Below are 16607 nucleotides of genomic sequence, written 5' to 3'. Positions count from 1 at the left end.
TGGACAAAACATTCAATACATCTGTTCCAAACTTGTCAAGAAAGTCCTCTTATACAGACAAAATAGTAAGAGAGTTCATATGAATTCAAAAAATAAGACATGTAAGTCAGTAATTATTAATTTATCAAACTACATCATGCCAAATCAATTATTCAGATTTCAATGCTAATGTTGCAATAGTACCTCAATAAATAACCTTTTAAAAAGGTACCCTGTCCCAGAGCACTTTGCCTAATGAATTCTAATGCAAAATTGATGTAAAGTATGTTGTGAACTGGGTATAACAATAACAGATCTCACAACATGATTGTAATGTCACTCAATAGATACATTTTTCATGGAGTGCTGCAAGAATCACCCTGGTCCTGCACAGTACACAATTGATAACTTGGATGAAAATAAAAGTCTTTGAAAATATGAAGGATTTGAGGTGGGATCTAGAAGAGAAGAGTTGGAAGGAAAAGTAAGTTAATACAATGACGCAGAATTGTCTCTCAACCTCACTGCTGATTAAACACTTGAAAATACCATTAAAAAAGACAGTGCAGATTTTGAAAGGAAAATAAAAAAAAAAACAATCACAAAAAAACAATCTTGGGAAGAACAGCTTTAAACCATAACTGAAATGTCAGAGTTTTATAAAAAAGAAGCAAAACTTCCGCGGGAGGCCTCATGCTGCCATCTAGAGGAGACAGGTCAGCAGCAGGTTTGGTCCTGCTTTTGACAGCCAGTTTCAATGAACCAGCCAAGTCAAGAGGGAGTAAATTTCAGTAAAGAGATATAAGCAACTCATATACGTCCAAGACCAAACCACAAGTCCCTTACCTTCAATGGACAGATATTTTGGATTTTTTTCTTGTTCTCTTACTCATCTAACTTCATAAGAGAAAATAACCTAAAGACAGTATTAGGAAAAACAGTCCTGAGCAGCTTCTGTTCAAATTCCACAACTAATTTTTGGTAAAAATTTTCCAAAGATAAATTTATATTACAACACACAAAGTATTCAATGGATTACAGTAAAGGAAAACTGCCTTCAGTGACAAGAAGTTACGAGCATGGAAACCTTTCATAAAGGTTGAAAACTCAAGATTTAAGTTATAACTGTTGAGCCTCGTATTTCAGTTTTCATTCACTTTGTCTTCTTTACTTATGCACTTGTTCTCACTAAAAATAAATGGAACCACATGCAACAAATATTGCACATGCAATAAGGAAACAATTACCTCCCTAACTTTACTGCAACTCAGGCTCTGCTAAAGTCCATCTAGCAGAATAACACTGTCTGACATCAGAGCCTGCAGCTTAACTGAGAAAGCCAACCATCAGCCAACCTTTGCATTTGACTCAGTTTTACACTGTTATACTTTAACTGCTACTCCACCAAATGCTTTACACAGTCTTAACAGATGTTAGCACTGAAAGTAAAATAAACTTGAAGTATGTTAAAACAAGCTTAATGATTTGTTATTAAAAATGCATTAGGCTATCCTATGTTTGCAATCAGAAAGACTCTAAAGGTTTATTACTAAGTTGTGTTACCCACTGAAAGGAAGGTGAAAGACTTGAAACTTTTGGTGCTTTGTGTAGCCCAAGAGTAATTACAACCATGGTCTATGTTAGAGCATAAGTAAACAGAAAAAAAATAAATGTGGCGGTATGTATGGGTAGCATTAAAAATGACACCACAATACTCTTGAAATCCTCAAAGCTGGATCAACCAGTTAACAAGAGCTCTAAAAACGAGACAATGGAAGAAACTCTTTCTTCAAAAAACCACAGTAAGAGCTGGCTGTTTGCAATTGGGATGAAAGTCATCTTTATTCCTCAATGACATCACTGCCTGCCACAACTGAGTGTAGAAAAAAGTAACAGCAACAGAAGCAGAAAACAGTATGAAAAGCAAAGTGACAGGAGAATCCTATACACAAGTGCAAGTTTCCCTGTGGAGGCAGTGCATGGAATTAGAGAGTAGTACTGCCACAAGGACTCTGAGAAATACCTTTACTATCTGAGTGGGAAATTAAGCAAAGTGACCTGATTTATGCAAGACAATGCTAACTCAGGAACAGAAGTCTCTGTGCCACTGGGTAACACCAGACTGACATACATGTTTTCCCCCCTGCAGGCAGGCTCTAAGTTGGAGATGTAAGCTCATCTCTCATCCTGTTGCAGGAGGTCACTGTCAAACACTTGCCAAATCTGCCAACACACTTTTCCAGCTACCAATGTACAAGCACATGCTTTAGTGGAAAGATTTGGAATGCAGTCAGTCATATCTGTGTACAGCACTTACATTCATCCAGTCCCAGTTGATAAGCCAGGTTCTGCAGGCCACGAACCTTTTCCATCAGATTAGCTGTAGTAAGGCTTCCCAACTCTGAAGAAGAGAGAAGAAGGTGAATTTTAACACTGTCTATAGTCCTCTAGGAGCAGCTCACCTGTTTAGTACTTCACAGAGCACTTTCAAGCCATACTTCTGTTAGGATCTGTTTCAGTGAACAGTATATGTTCAAAATTCAAGCTGACTCCATTGCTAATTTTAACATAAGGAAAAAGACACCCATGACTCTAGTTCATGCTTTAATCTGCCACCATTGCAAAGAGTAATTTGATCCATACTTTGGAAGCTCCTGTAAGTCACATTGCAACATGAATAAACTATACAAAAGTATGTAAGGGAACGTACTTACTTTGCATTAATAACATGAGTTCAAGCACATTTCTTGGAGCAAGTGAGAGTTAAATCATCTCACTTTCACTCTGCAGCTGTGACATGTCACTATGACACAATCACACATCACCATCCAGAATTCATGACAGGCAGAGCACACTGAAGGATGTTTACTGCAAACTAACAGTTGCAACATGCAGCAAGTGTACATGCTAGCTAGTCCTGCTGTAACTTGCCCTTGCAGCCTCACCATTGCATTGGAGCTCCTGGATCTGTGAGGGAACACACACACATGTAGAGCATCTCTGAACAAGTCAATTAACACGTCTAAGCTACTCACCACCTGATCAGCTGAGCCCCTCCAAAAAATCCATGCTACTTCTCAAAATGCAGGAGATGCTCATTATACTTATGCAGTGATAAAAAAGGCTCAAACATGTTACACTGCCTGTTTTGAAAAATCAGCCTGCCACTGACATCTGGATAGGCTCTTGGAAATAACTGGTTTAATGAAAATGGCTATCATTAGCAAGATGAAGAGACTTCTGAGTTGGAGATTCTGCAAACATGATGGCTAGAGATCTCAGACCATAGGGCCACCACCAGAACATTTAAAGAACAAGTGCTTTAAGCCTCTTAAGCAAGTAGTGAATTCACATCTGCTTTGGCTGTGGAAGGGGCTAACAGCAGGCCTGTTAGCTAAAGGAGCGAGAAGAAGCTGAGAAGTCAGAAGAAACTGATAAAGAGTTCTCTCCAAGGCTGTAACCAAGGAGACCGAGAGAAGAAAGTTAGAAGAACTTTGCAGCTGGATGAAGCATTTTTAGAAAGTTAGTTAAGTCACTATAACTTCTCGCCAATAGTATTATGTTGATTTATTGTGGCCAATAGTAAAGATAAAAGAAGCATAAACAATTAGAAAGTGTATAAAAATCAGCCATGTTCAATAATAAAGTCTTGCCAACTGAGACTGCTTGTAGTCTCTGCTTTATGTCGTGACCGCCTTGACAGTGACATTTGGCAACCTCGATTCCTGCCCCAATATTCATACTCACCCTTCAGCATATCAATATCATCATTTTCTAATTCAGCCATCCACTTGGGAGGAGAACTTGTAATTGGCTGTTTTGAAAAAATAGAAGTTCATATTCAGAAAAGTCCATTTCTAGAATTATACAGTGAAGTATGATCTGTATTGAAAACTAGTTATGCCGACAGCAAAAATATGAACGTGCGCTCCATAGAAATACTTTTATGTTTAATCTTGTTTCTTCCTGGACATTTTAGAGTTTAAAACGGCATACCACTATCCACAAGCCAAAAATCAGTATGAAAAATAAGATTTTCTGAAGTTTAAAACCCTTTATTACTTCCAAAGTATAATTCTCATACACAGTGAACTGCATAAAGTATAAAAAAGAAACACATATATAAAATATACATTAAAACCAAAAGGTATATTGTAGCATACACTGGAGTTATTACTGAGATACGGTCCATAGAAGATGTAAAGCCCGCAAGAGAACCTGCAGATCTACCATTACACGGAAGGAGGAAACGCGAAAGGCAAAGCAGCGCTCACTCACGCTTTTGAAGGAGGCGGCGAACTCGGCAACGCCGGGCACTGGGGAGAGAAAGCGGAGGTTGGCGGGGGGTGAGCGTCCCTGCGGGCAGTACCGCCACCGCGCCCCGCCCGGCCCGTACAGAGCGGCTCTCCCCACTCTGCCCCAGAACGGCCCGGCCCCGGTCGGGCTCTCCCCACCCCACCCGGAGCTGTCACCCTCGGGGTCGCGGGCCCGCCGGACTTACGCTGCTCGGGCCACAGGTCCGGGGAGGCGCGGTCCAGCTTCTCGAAGCTCAGCAGCGAGGCCTCCAGGTCGGCGCCTGTAACAGAGAGGGAGTGAGGGGAGGCCGGGCGGGGAGCGGCGCGGGGCAGCGGCGGTGCCGCCGAGTCCTCCCGCCTCACCGTCCGCCGGAGCCGCCATGGCGCGCGCCTCACGTGACCGCCCTCACGCCCGCGGCCGAGCGGGAGCGGAAAACAAACCCCGCCCCCGATCCCCACGTGCCGCTCTCGCGGCCGCCGCGGGGCGGCGCTGGGCCGGGCGGGGCCGGGCCTCGACGCTCGGAGGGCGGCTCGGCCCCCTCCGCCAATCGGCGGCCCGGCACGGGGGGCGGGGGCCGCGGGAGGCGGGACCGGAGCGGCTGCTGGCGGCGATTGGCCGCGGTCCGCGCGGGGGCGGGGCCCGAGGCGGGGCGGGGGGGCGGGGGGCGCAGCCGGGGGCTCGGAGCGGGGACCCTGGGCCGGGATGGCGGCGGCGGCGGCGGTGCGCGGAGTGTGGGGCGGGCGGCGCCGTGTGGCGCTCAGGGTGAGGCGGCCGGCCGGCCCCGGCCCGCTCGGGGGCGCAGGGGGGTCGTGGCTCACCTGGCCCCGGGACCCCGCGGGGGGGTCGGTCCCGGGCGGGGAGCAGCCGGAGGGGGGTCGGGGGGAGGCGCTGCCTGACCCGCCCTGAGGTGCTCTGTGCTTCCCCCCGTCCAGCTGCCGCGGAGAGCCGGTGCCCCCTGGATCGCCTCAGTCGCCGCGTCCTTCTCCTCCTCGGTGGTGAGTGCCCATCCCGCGGAGCGGAGCCGGTGGGCGGGGGAGGGAGGCGCGGGAGAGCCCCGGGCGCCGCCGCCCGCCGGACACTGCCCTCAGGGCGGCTCCGCTGAGGCCGCTCCCGCCCGCTCGGCTGGAACCCCAGTGGGTCCGGTGGAACGAACATCGGCACTGCCCCCGTGCTCCACGGGAGGGACGGAAAAAAATTCCATGTTCGATTTGTGAGAGTTGGGAGCTGAGCGGGGGCCGCCCGTCACATCGCGTTCCTGCCGGTGGCTCTGGACTGGCCTCATGCATCTGTTTGCGACAGAGAGAGGATCTGGTTTCCTTCGGACAGTATCAAACAGCTTTAGTTGTTATACTGCCTTTTTTTCCTCCGCTGTCCATGGCTGCTCTGTCTCCGAACTCCAAACCAGGATTCCATAAGTAGTCTGCTTTGCTACCGTCCATGTTTCCACAGCCGGTGCATTCCCTACATACAAAAAGGGTGGCGATCTTATGGAAAAAGTGCAATTAATTTTAATTCACCATTTCCTGGCTTGCTTAAAGTATTTTTTGTTGCATGTGCAATGTTTGAGATATACTTTCTAAGCAATTTGAAAAAAAAACATTAACTCCATTGCACTGAAGTCTGTGTGGGTCTTAAAGCCCTGGAGTTTGCAGCTCCATTGCATTAGCCTCAGTGAAGCTAATGGAGTGATTGACAGCCATAGGAGTTTGTCATTTTTTAGACCAGCACTAGACCAGCAGCTTTTCTGACAGTCAGGAAATTCGGTCAAGGGACTCAGATTTCCTGTGCTTCCTTCCAGGTTCTAGAGATTGTGTTTTCATAGGCACAGATTCCTGCCTCTCTTCCCCAAGTGTGATTCCAGCTACATAATCATCTGCAACTTTTTAATTTTAATTCTCTTCTAGTGTTGCTTTCCAGATCATTAAGTTTTGCTTGTCCATTAACAGACTTATTTTATACTTCTGATCCTAGCTTTCTCATCTGAAAGCTTTCTCAATTTGTTCCAACTAACACTGCTGCTTATTTTTTTTCATTTTCATCCACTTTTCACTGTCGTTACTTGTCCACCCAATACCATTTATGTTCCTGATTCTTCCTCTGTTCTCTTTCTCTTCATTACACTTTGGATAGCATCCAAGTCCTCATCTCCCTTTCATAATTCCACATCATAATTTCTTCAGTTTTCTGATATATTTGGGCTTATATCCCAGCTCTGTTGACCTGTCCCATTTCTGTTGTTCATGCAGAAGATCCATTTCCCCTTTCTCTTACCTCTTCTCCCCAAGTCATGGATTTGTGTCATGATTAACTGGTTCTTGCTTTCTCCTAGTTCTCTCCTTACCTACCAATGTCAACTCATCTTTTCTAGTTCCTTAATTTATACAGTCACAATTTGTTTTCCTGCATGGTAGAGTTTTGTTGCCTACCTAATGCTAATCACAGCATTTACCTCTGCTTTCTGTTCTGTTCAATGTTTGCCTGAACTTCTTATTCCAAACTTTCCTTGTCCCTTCTCTTCATCTGAATGGGAAGGTTCTGTTTTCTGTGCTGCCAGCCAGGACAGTCCACAGATACAGGTTTCTTGCTCTTAGTTGCAAGACCCAGTGGGGGGTGGGGAAAGTCCAATTTTCTGCTTGAAGCCATAAACTGCAAAGATGAACCTGCTTAGTGGCTTGATGGGAAGGAGGCACATGGGACAGTGGTACAGTCTGCACTGGGTTCATGGAATTCCCATGAAGTGAATTATTAACTGTTTCTTCTGAACATTTATGAGTTGCAGTTTTTCAGGTTTTGATTAAATAGATTGGAACAATTCTGAACATAAGCAGAGCAATGTATTTTTTTTTCTATAACTGCTTTTAGAAAGAATTTTGGCCATTTTGGTGTAAAGTGAGAGCAAAATGGGGCAGAGAGCAGTTAGCTGGGTCTTGCTGTGAAGACTGGATCCAGACTGTAGTGGTTCACATAGCAGTAAATGATGAAGGCTTGCATGTAATATGGCACACAGGTCTTTAGGCACATTGAGACAAAAATAACTCACTGTCCAATATTTTGCCCTCCACAGCCAACAACCAAACTCTTCATTGATGGGAAGTTCATTGAGTCCAAAACTACTGAATGGATTGATATCCACAACCCAGTAAGTGAATGGTCTCATCTTATGTAAACGTGATCACTGTGAAACAAAGGTCTGTGCCTCTCTTCAGGGATGTGGCAGAAGAAAAACATACACATATTTCTTAGGAAAGGTTTAGACTTGGAGCTTAAGTCAGACTACAGCTTCTCAGTTTCCTTCTCACATGAAATCTCAGTCTCAGAATAAGTTACTATCACCTTTACCTCTCTCACGTAGTAAGCCTCTGATCTCCAGAAAGGAAGCGTAAATTTTGTTGTTTTTTTTTTTTTCATAGAAAGCCTCTGTGATGATTATGTCAAATTTCTGAAGGGTGTCTTTCACCCTGTATATGAAATCAACTGGGTGTGATTTGATGCCAGCTGAAAGTGAAGTCATGATAGAGGCTGATATTACTCTCAGAGTAAAAAGGTGAAAAATCCTGACAGCTCCTCTCCTTTCAGAGAGCTTCTGTCTCTGACCCACAATAGTCACAGAGCTGGATGCCATGCAGTGCAAAATAGATAAGTAGCACTTGTATTGTCTATGTATTCCACCAAAGACAAATGGAAATGAAGTTGCACTCAGAATTCTGATCCTCCTGGCCTCCCTAGTAAGCATTCAAACAGCCGTTTCTAAATCTTCTCTGTGAAGCTCTATTTTCATTTGCTTTGTGGAAATGATCAGAGCAGCAAGTCATGTTCAGGAAGCTCATTTGGTCACTACATAGCAAGCAGTGTTCTTGTTTAATTTTCTTCCTCTTGTTTTGAGTAGTTTCTCTCTTAGTGAGATATCTGAAATTTTTGTCATGTCAAAGCAGATTTAATTTTTAAGAGAACATTAGAAGGAGGTTAAAGTGACAAAAAGCTTGAAGTTAAAATACTGTTGAGTTAAGGTTGCATGTAAATATAGTACTTTGGCCTAGGGGTATGAGTAAGCTAACATCGATGGCAATTCCACAGTCATGTACTGATTTTCACTAAGGAATTTTACCTCATTTAGTGTGCAAGAGGGACAGCCAGATGAACCAAGACAATGGAGAGGGAAAAGACCATAGCCCACAGAAACTTTTGCCTTATACTCTCTAGAAGTTTCAAGATAGACAAGTCACTTCAACTCCAGCTTGGAAATCAGCACTGCATTTGTAGTTTTCTGAGTGCCTAACTTGATATATTTGGAGTGCAGGTTTTCAGAACTACTCCAGTTGTAGCCCAGGCCTTTTGTGTGCAATCAGGGAAGACATTTCCTTTGTGCGCTGCCCTCAGAAGTATAACTCCTTGTAGAACAAGAATATTAGGTGTGTGCTGTGAAATGATTGGTGGGAGCAGATGGGAAAAGCTGAGTTTTGATGCAATTTTTCTGTTTCAGGCCACAAATGAGGTGGTTGGCCGTGTACCGAAAGCCACAGCCAGTGAGATGGAGGCAGCTGTGGCTTCTTGCAAAAAGGCTTTTTGGAACTGGTCAGAAACATCTGTTTTGAGTCGCCAGCAAATCTTTCTGCGCTACCAACAACTCATCAAAGACAATCTGGTGAGACACCATGCCTGTGTGTGATGGCTACAGCTGAATGCGTTGCAGCTGATTTTAGGAACTAAATTGAGAGACTCAGGGTTTACAGAGTTCTTGATGAGGTGTTGCCATGATCAAGGAACCAACTGAGACACTGTTGAGAGCTGCAGCAAAACACCTCCCATCCAATGGTAACAGAGAGGCTGCACTTCTTAGGGAATATTATTCTGAATTTGTCCCTTTACCAAGAGACCATGGAAGGAACTTTGAGCCTTGATGGAACATGTGTCAGTTGATGAAGACAAGTATGTTACAATGTTTTTGGGTTTCCCTAATGGATTTTTTGGTGTGTATGTGGTGTCATACCTGAAAGCATTAGAATACAAGCCATCCTAGGATGATTTCTTCTAAAATGTCACCTACGTGGGTTATTGGCTTCTTGTTTATAAGGAGCAAATCAGTCAGCATAGGTTTTTCTGGATTCTGTTCAGTCTATTCATTGTGATGTTCAACTCTCTGTTAATTCTGTCTTATCCTTGCAATCTATTTCATGGGTGGGCACTTTTCTAACATTCATAAATATTGTGCTTTCCATTTTCAGAAAGAAATTTCCAAACTCATCACCTATGAGCAAGGGAAGACCCTGGCTGATGCTGAGGGAGATGTTTTCCGAGGCCTCCGTAAGCTGCTGGCTCCTCCTGTTAAAAAAGGGGGTTTGAGAACCCACAGGAAGGGATGAGGTCTCCTGAGCAACTGATTGTTCTGTATATGTTGATCCCTTTATAGCCCCCTAGTCAAAGAAAAGTGTCAATTGTAGCTCTAATCTGAAGAGTTTTCTTAGATAGAGTATCTTTAAATCACTTCCAAGTCATTAGAGCTTTTTCTAGGAGTGACTGCAAACTGCTAAAAGGGGATAAGAACTTCTCACCTGTTTTCAGATATCTAAGGTTGAGTCCCAGGTAGTACAATAGTGCTATACCTGTGCATTTTGTAGTGGGGCTGTTGTGTCTGTGCTTCTATCATAATGATGTGTAGTGTGATCAAGAGGGAATCCATTCAAAATTTGTTCACAATGCTTGGCAGAGAGATTTTATGGAGCACAGTGAGTTTTAAGTTGTGGGAGAAGAGGCTGGAAGAAAGAGGTGGGTCAAGGCAGTAGTGAAAAGGGAGTTTGGGGAGTAATTGTTAACAGATCATCCAGCAGCATATTTGCCCTTTCTGCTGCAGAGGTGGTTGAACACGCTTGCAGTGTGACATCCCTCATCCTTGGGGAGACCATGCCCTCCATCACTAAAGACATGGACACTTACACCTACCGCCTGCCTCTGGGCGTATGTGCTGGCATTGCACCATTCAACTTCCCAGCCATGATTCCTCTTTGGATGTTCCCCATGGCCATGGTTTGTGGAAACACCTTCTTGATGAAACCATCTGAGCGTGTACCAGGAGCACTAATGTTCCTTGCCAAGCTGTTTCAGGATGCTGGTGCCCCTGATGGGACCCTGAATATTATCCATGGACAACATGAAGGTAATAACAACCCTTCCTGGGAGATGACAAATGTATGTGTTGTGGTGTGTGCTCAGTGGGAGGTACCAGCTGGAGAGTCTGAGACTGCTGCTGTTGGATGGGTTTGGACAGATGCTTCAGCTCTATTGATGAAGCTGAAAGGTGAGTAGGAGATTTTCTGTCACCTTGCACCAGATCTTTTAGGAGATACAGTGGACAAAATTTTGGGGATTGGGGTCAGAGTTCCCAAGGCATGTAAGTGCTCAAATTCTATTTAGCAACCTAAACTGCAACTAAAATAAGTAGATAAATCATCTTGGTTTCGCAAGGAAGCCTAAACAAGAATTAAGTGCCTCACTGACTATACAGTGGATGCCAGTATCCTGGCTCATAACATGCTATTTTTTACAGTACACAAGTAGCTTCAGGACATGATAATACCAATAGAGAACAGTAACTTCACTTTGACATTGCTCAGACAGCCTGGGAGATGCCCAAAGCATGAAGAGATATAAGAGAGCCAGGAGAATGAAGGCAGGGCAGAAGTATGTGTCCTAAGAAGTGAGTGAAAAGTTACACAGACAGGCTTTCAGGGAACTCAGATGTAGGAAACACAGAGGCAATAATTTCAATGAGAAGAAAGATACATAGATTTAGTGCTGTGGGGGTGGGAATGGAAGGAAGCATTTGTGCACCACAGTTACAATGTATTATTTCCTATTTGAAGCTGTGAATTTCATTTGTGACCATCCGGATATCAGAGCAATCAGCTTTGTGGGATCTAATCAGGCTGGCGAGTACATCTATGAGAGAGGATCCCGGAATGGCAAGAGAGTCCAGGCCAACATGGTAATGTCTCTGAACAGAGCACTCTTTGAGCACATACACCACCTCTGTCACCTGTGAATGTTAAGAGACACCACACCACTCAGCAGCAGAAGCTGACTTTGCTGCTGATAACTAAGTGATAAGGCTGCTCTCTTGCCAGCCTGTTGGTAGCAGAATCATAGCCACTATAAGAAATCATTGCCAGAGGGCTGGAGAAGAACCAGTCTGGGGTGGTTTATAATGGGAGACTGTGTGTGTTGTTTTTCAGGGAGCCAAGAATCATGGTGTGGTGATGCCTGATGCCAATAAAGAGAACACCTTGAACCAGCTGGTTGGAGCTGCTTTTGGAGCAGCTGGCCAACGCTGCATGGCCCTGTCTACAGCAATTCTAGTAGGAGAAGCTCAGAAATGGCTGCCAGAGCTTGTGGACAGAGCCAAAAATCTTCGAGTAAATGCAGGTACAGACTGAGATAATTTTTACAAGGTACTTCACTTCTGTACAACCATGGCTTTTTAGGTCAGCTTATCTGCCATACCGTGTTGTGACCCTTGGAGCTATTGGCACCACCGGTTTGATGTGTAGGGGTAGGAGCTAGCAGATTGTCTGGATTGGGAAACCCAGCCCTAGACTTGGAGGTAGGGATATGTTTTCAGCTGCTGGTGGGACTGTGATGCAATGTTTACAGGATCAGTCTTGTTTTAACTGGAGATTTGAGGTTAAATTTTTCTATGTTTAACTCATATCTGCCATTTATATAGCAACCTCATTTGAAGATCCTTCCAATTTGTAGTAAGCATACAATAAAAAAAGAAAAATGGAAACAAGTACTTTGAAAAAGCTAGACTGTTATTAATTCATGGGGAATTATATTTCATTTATATTCAATAAAGTGCTGCAAAGGGGAAAAGTTTCCTTCCTGAGAAGAATCTATTGTTGAATTTTGGCTTTCTGGTGATTCTGTATTGATTATGAGAGCTGCAGGCTATTGTTCCTGTTCATCAATCTCTCAAATCTGTGTTCTGTGTCTCAGAAACATCAGGATTTTCCGATTTTTCCTGCCAGTGTAGTTATCCCCTAGATGCCTATGAAGAGGAAGTTGTCAGAGTTAAAAACTTGGTGTCTCTGCCTCTTCACAGGAGACCAGCCTGGAGCAGATCTTGGGCCTCTAATCAGCCCCCAGGCTAAGGAACGGGTTTGCAGTCTGATTGAGAAAGGAGTAAAAGAAGGTGCCAGCCTTCTCCTGGATGGACGTAATGTCAAAGTGAAGGGTTATGAAAAGGGCAATTTTGTTGGACCAACGATCCTTGCCAAAGTCAAGGTAAGATGACCAAAATCAGTGCTTGCAAGGGTGTATTGCAGGGTCAGCTGAAAAATGGGTTGGCCAAATCAGTCAGGAATCAATGATCACCAGGTAGAAAGGCCATAAATGGCTCAGCCTTCCCTTGCACAGTGTCAATGAAGTACTCCTTGTAATGCAGGCAATAAAAGCAGAAAGCACTCTGGAGATGAAAAGTGCTGCCTTCTTTAGTGTACTAGATAGAGGACAGGGCATGGGAAATGGTGAAGAGGTAAGGAGGACTGAAGGATGGCCTGTGGCAATGCAGTATGATCAGTAATCCTAGGAATATCATGAGTACCAAGAGCACGTGTGTTTCTTATATGCTATATACTATGATATTTTTATTATATCCTTTATACAAGCTGCTTTTTCTGCTGTTTGTATTGGCAGCCAAACATGACTTGCTATAAGGAGGAAATCTTTGGGCCTGTCCTAGTGGTGCTGGAAGCAGACACTTTGGATGAGGCCATTGAGATGGTGAACAATAACCCCTATGGGAATGGAACTGCAATCTTCACCACCAATGGAGCCACAGCTCGGAAGTATTCTCACTTAGTAGATGTGGGGCAGGTATGTTCCAGCTAGGATTTTGCTTTTAGCCCTCACCATTTACAGTGGGTAACCATTCAGCTGTAATCACTGCCCACTCAGCCAGCAGTACCAGCCTCAGACATAAGAAAACAAAATGCAGAAGCATTTGGAGAGTGCTCTGCAATCTGCTATTTCTTGTGACTAATATGGCAGCTTTCCTTTGTGTAGGTGGGTGTCAACGTTCCAATCCCAGTACCTCTGCCCATGTTCTCTTTCACTGGCTCTCGTGCTTCTTTCAGAGGGGACACCAATTTCTATGGCAAACAGGTAACTTTCTGATTCAGAGTACTCCATTGGGTTGAATTGTGATAAATCTGAATTGTGATAATCATTGATATAAGTGTTATAAAAGGCAATGGGCAGATGGTCATCAGACCTCATTAGTGAGGAGACTTTGAAGGTATTTCAACCAGGAGACTGAAAACCAGCCAGTGATCACAGCACCATAATGCATGTCACAATCATAGATAGCCCATTCCTCTTTATTTTTCCTCTAAGTAAAAAAAATGCAAGTCTTTTTAGGATATTTGAGAAGGGAGCAATAACTAGCAAGCTTTCTCACAGGATCAGAATCTTTGTGAAACTGGTAAAAAGAACAGGCTGACAAGAATTGTTTCCACAGAAGAAAACTCACTCCTGTTTAGATAAAGAAAAAACTGTTTGATATACCACTAGTGTAGACCTGAGGAATTCATAAGGCCAAATATCTGATACGTGGATCTCTCCTCCAGGGAGTGCAGTTCTACACACAGCTGAAAACTATCATTTCTCAATGGAAAGAGGAAGATGCCACCATTGCCAAGCCTGCTGTGGTTATGCCAACTATGGGAAACTAAACCAGTCTTTGCAGATGCTGTTCCTGGTGCCCTTCTATGCTGCACTTTCCAGCTTTGTCCTGACTATCACCTTTACTTGGGAATGAATAGAAAGCTCCTTTGTCTCAAGGATCTCTTACTGTGCGGGCTCATGTGACTCATGGTCTGGATTTTCTGTTGCTGTCAGTGGTTTTTTTTGGTTAGCTGAACTAATTTTTTCCATACAACCTATCAAAGACTAAATAACCTTATCTAACTGAAAGGGCAGCCACTGACATAGGTCTTAGTTTGTGTTTCTTTCCAGACCCCGTGAACTTGAACATAACTCTGGTTTTCACTTCAGTATCTTTAGCCTTAGTGACTCACTCCTGACTACATCCTGTAGCAGGATTATTTATCTCTTTATCTTGCATATTAAGATTCTGAGTTCACCTTACTCTAAGATGAGTACTCATTTTGAGTGACATAACTGGGACATCTTGAGTGTCTCACAGAAGTGACTTTACATATGATGAAAACAGCAAGCTGTCAGTCTTTCACCTGTCGAGCAGTTTCCAAAGCACTGGGAAATAGCTTTGTATGGATTTTTCAGGAAAGCATATTTGATTGCTTGTCTGAGCATGAAAGAAATTTCTGTATGGTACAGTGACCTTCACTGTACCTTTGACAGCTTGTAAACTTCTGTTCCTGTTCTGTCTGGGGCTTGTATGCTCAAGCTTGCCAGCAATTCCATTATAGCTGAAAGTTGTTTGGTGCCTTTTCCCTGTGCTAAGGGATACAAGCCTACACGTCCTGTACCATAATGAAACTGTGGAAGCAGAAACATAACCATGTATGTGTATCTTTGTGTCACAGCATCATGTGCGTCCGAATAAAATGGAGCCCAAGTAGACAGGTCAGTAGGAAGAAAGAACACATTTTTTAATAACAAAGCAGCCAGGCCTTGTCTGTTGGTTTCCTGATCGCAGCTGTCCTGATTGTAGCTGTATTTGTTGTGTTGGTTGATTGACTCCTTGTCACATTTGCTCAAACACAGTCATGTACTCTTGGGACTGCAAGTTCCTATTCATAAAGAGGAGTAAGACTTGGTATATACAATGTGGTTTTAAGAATCTCTGCATTTGGAGCTGGAGAACCTATATTTTTATTTCTGGTTCCTGAAAGATGATGCAGCCATGAAGGATCTGCAGGGATCTCACTCAAACATCCATGGAAAATAATATTCTTCTAATGATTGTAACCATTAAGTGTTCTAATTAAACAATCTGAATATGAACACTTTTTATCCTGCCTTCTGGTAAAGATGCCTTGTAACTGACAGCTCTATATTAGTGCAATTGCTGTGCATTCACTAATGTTTGTATCTTGTTTTTTTCCTCTGCTATACACTAGAGGGAAATTCTCACCTTGCAATTTGATTACAAATTAAAAACATGCTAATATATTTCTGCAGAGCATGACTGTTCTTTGGTAAGACCTTACATAGGTGTGATGTTGATTTTATTCCCCTCTTCACAGGAGATGGTCTACAACTCCTGTAAGCCATGTATACATTTTCCTTTTACCATATTTCAGGGACCTCTGTACCAGTTTCCTTGCATTTCAAGGAATGCCTTGTTTCTGTTTCCATGTACATATAATTTGATCACAGACATCTCCACCAAGTTATACCAACACTTTATACAGAGGTTCTAACCACTAGTCCAAATGGTAGTGCTTTGTACAGGGTCTTGCAAGCTCCTGGTTTGGGAAAAAAATAGGTCTTTAAGAAGAAGAAAAAGAAGTATATTTCAGATGGATTTCAGACACAGAGTCAAAGCAGCAGTGCAGCAGACAGGGGATCTAGAATTCACAGCCTTACTCTGAAGCCAACTTTCAAAATGAAAAGTGCAGATGAGTTGCTAATTGCTGGCTGCTGTTCATGGAAAGTATATAGCTGCCTTACTTGGTCTGTGCTTTTAACATCTGAACATTTGGAAGGATCACTGCAGAAGAGGATGAATCTGATAATGTGGCTTGCTATGTAATAAATATTCGGTTGGGATAAGTATTTTCTGTGTTGCAAAGGTAAAATATTCTAGATAAGTCACTATTAAGACATTGGCATTCACTCAAGTACCTAGGAAACAAATACTAATTAACAGCCTCTAGTACTGTCTACAGTCGTTTACTTTCAAAATGCTTTCATTTTCTCCCTAATCAGCATTGCTATTCTGATTTTGCTGTTGTCCTTGTATCCTTGTCCATTGTAACCTTTTAGAAATTCTAAAATCCATATTCTCCTGTAACAAAAGCTGTCTATTATCAAGGTTACCTGCTCCCTGAGGTACTGCAGGACTGTTCCTGCACTTTCTCCAGATATCTTCTACACACCTGTATGATCTTTTCAGTTGTGTGCAAACATCTTTTCTAATTATCTACGTTTCCAACAGCATTTTTACACAGATAGTTTTAAATAATTGAACTAGAAATACAAATCTTGTGTGTTCCTTTTCTAGTAATGAACTGCCTTTTTTAGATCAAGATGCAGATGCTATTTGATTGTAATTTACCTGCCTCATCTCACTGCTGTTACTGCTTTCCACTCATCTGTTTATTCTCCTTTTTATTTAATATTTCACATAAAAA

General features: G+C 43.2%; 2 protein-coding genes across 2 annotated transcripts in view; one reads left to right on the top strand and one right to left on the bottom strand.

Annotated features, from left to right (window-relative positions):
• Positions 1-4732, bottom strand: part of LIN52 (lin-52 DREAM MuvB core complex component) — a 40666-nt gene extending 35934 nt beyond the window's left edge. The window contains exons 1-5 of the mRNA XM_066551584.1: positions 4638-4732; positions 4481-4555; positions 4258-4295; positions 3727-3793; positions 2297-2380 (exon numbers count right to left, since the gene is read on the bottom strand). Coding sequence (XP_066407681.1) covers positions 2297-2380; positions 3727-3793; positions 4258-4295; positions 4481-4555; positions 4638-4656 — 283 coding nt within the window. The 5' untranslated portion in view covers positions 4657-4732. The remainder of the gene's footprint in view (positions 1-2296; positions 2381-3726; positions 3794-4257; positions 4296-4480; positions 4556-4637) is intronic.
• A 229-nt stretch (positions 4733-4961) lies between these two features.
• Positions 4962-15423, top strand: ALDH6A1 (aldehyde dehydrogenase 6 family member A1). Its single transcript, XM_066551685.1, has 12 exons — positions 4962-5037; positions 5208-5270; positions 7340-7414; positions 8756-8917; positions 9498-9576; positions 10124-10426; positions 11133-11254; positions 11502-11691; positions 12371-12552; positions 12964-13143; positions 13333-13431; positions 13896-15423. Exons 1-12 carry the CDS (start codon positions 4978-4980, stop codon positions 13998-14000), a joined length of 1620 nt encoding a protein of 539 aa, XP_066407782.1. The 5' UTR covers positions 4962-4977; the 3' UTR covers positions 14001-15423.
• The last annotated feature ends 1184 nt before the right edge of the window (positions 15424-16607 follow it).

The sequence above is a fragment of the Molothrus aeneus genome, chromosome 6 (genome assembly GCF_037042795.1).
Source record: "Molothrus aeneus isolate 106 chromosome 6, BPBGC_Maene_1.0, whole genome shotgun sequence".
Taxonomy (NCBI): Eukaryota; Metazoa; Chordata; class Aves; order Passeriformes; family Icteridae; genus Molothrus; species Molothrus aeneus.
This window is presented reverse-complemented; position numbering and strand designations above follow the sequence as displayed.

Bases quoted from the DNA above. Each gene is read 5' to 3' on its own strand.
- ALDH6A1 (XM_066551685.1), top strand. From the start codon at position 4,978: ATGGCGGCGGCGGCGGCGGTGCGCGGAGTGTGGGGCGGGCGGCGCCGT. The intron at 5,038-5,207 runs GTGAGGCGGCCG...CCCCCCGTCCAG, and splicing joins GGCGCCGTGTGGCGCTCAGG to CTGCCGCGGAGAGCCGGTGC. The intron at 13,144-13,332 runs GTATGTTCCAGC...TCCTTTGTGTAG, and splicing joins ACTTAGTAGATGTGGGGCAG to GTGGGTGTCAACGTTCCAAT.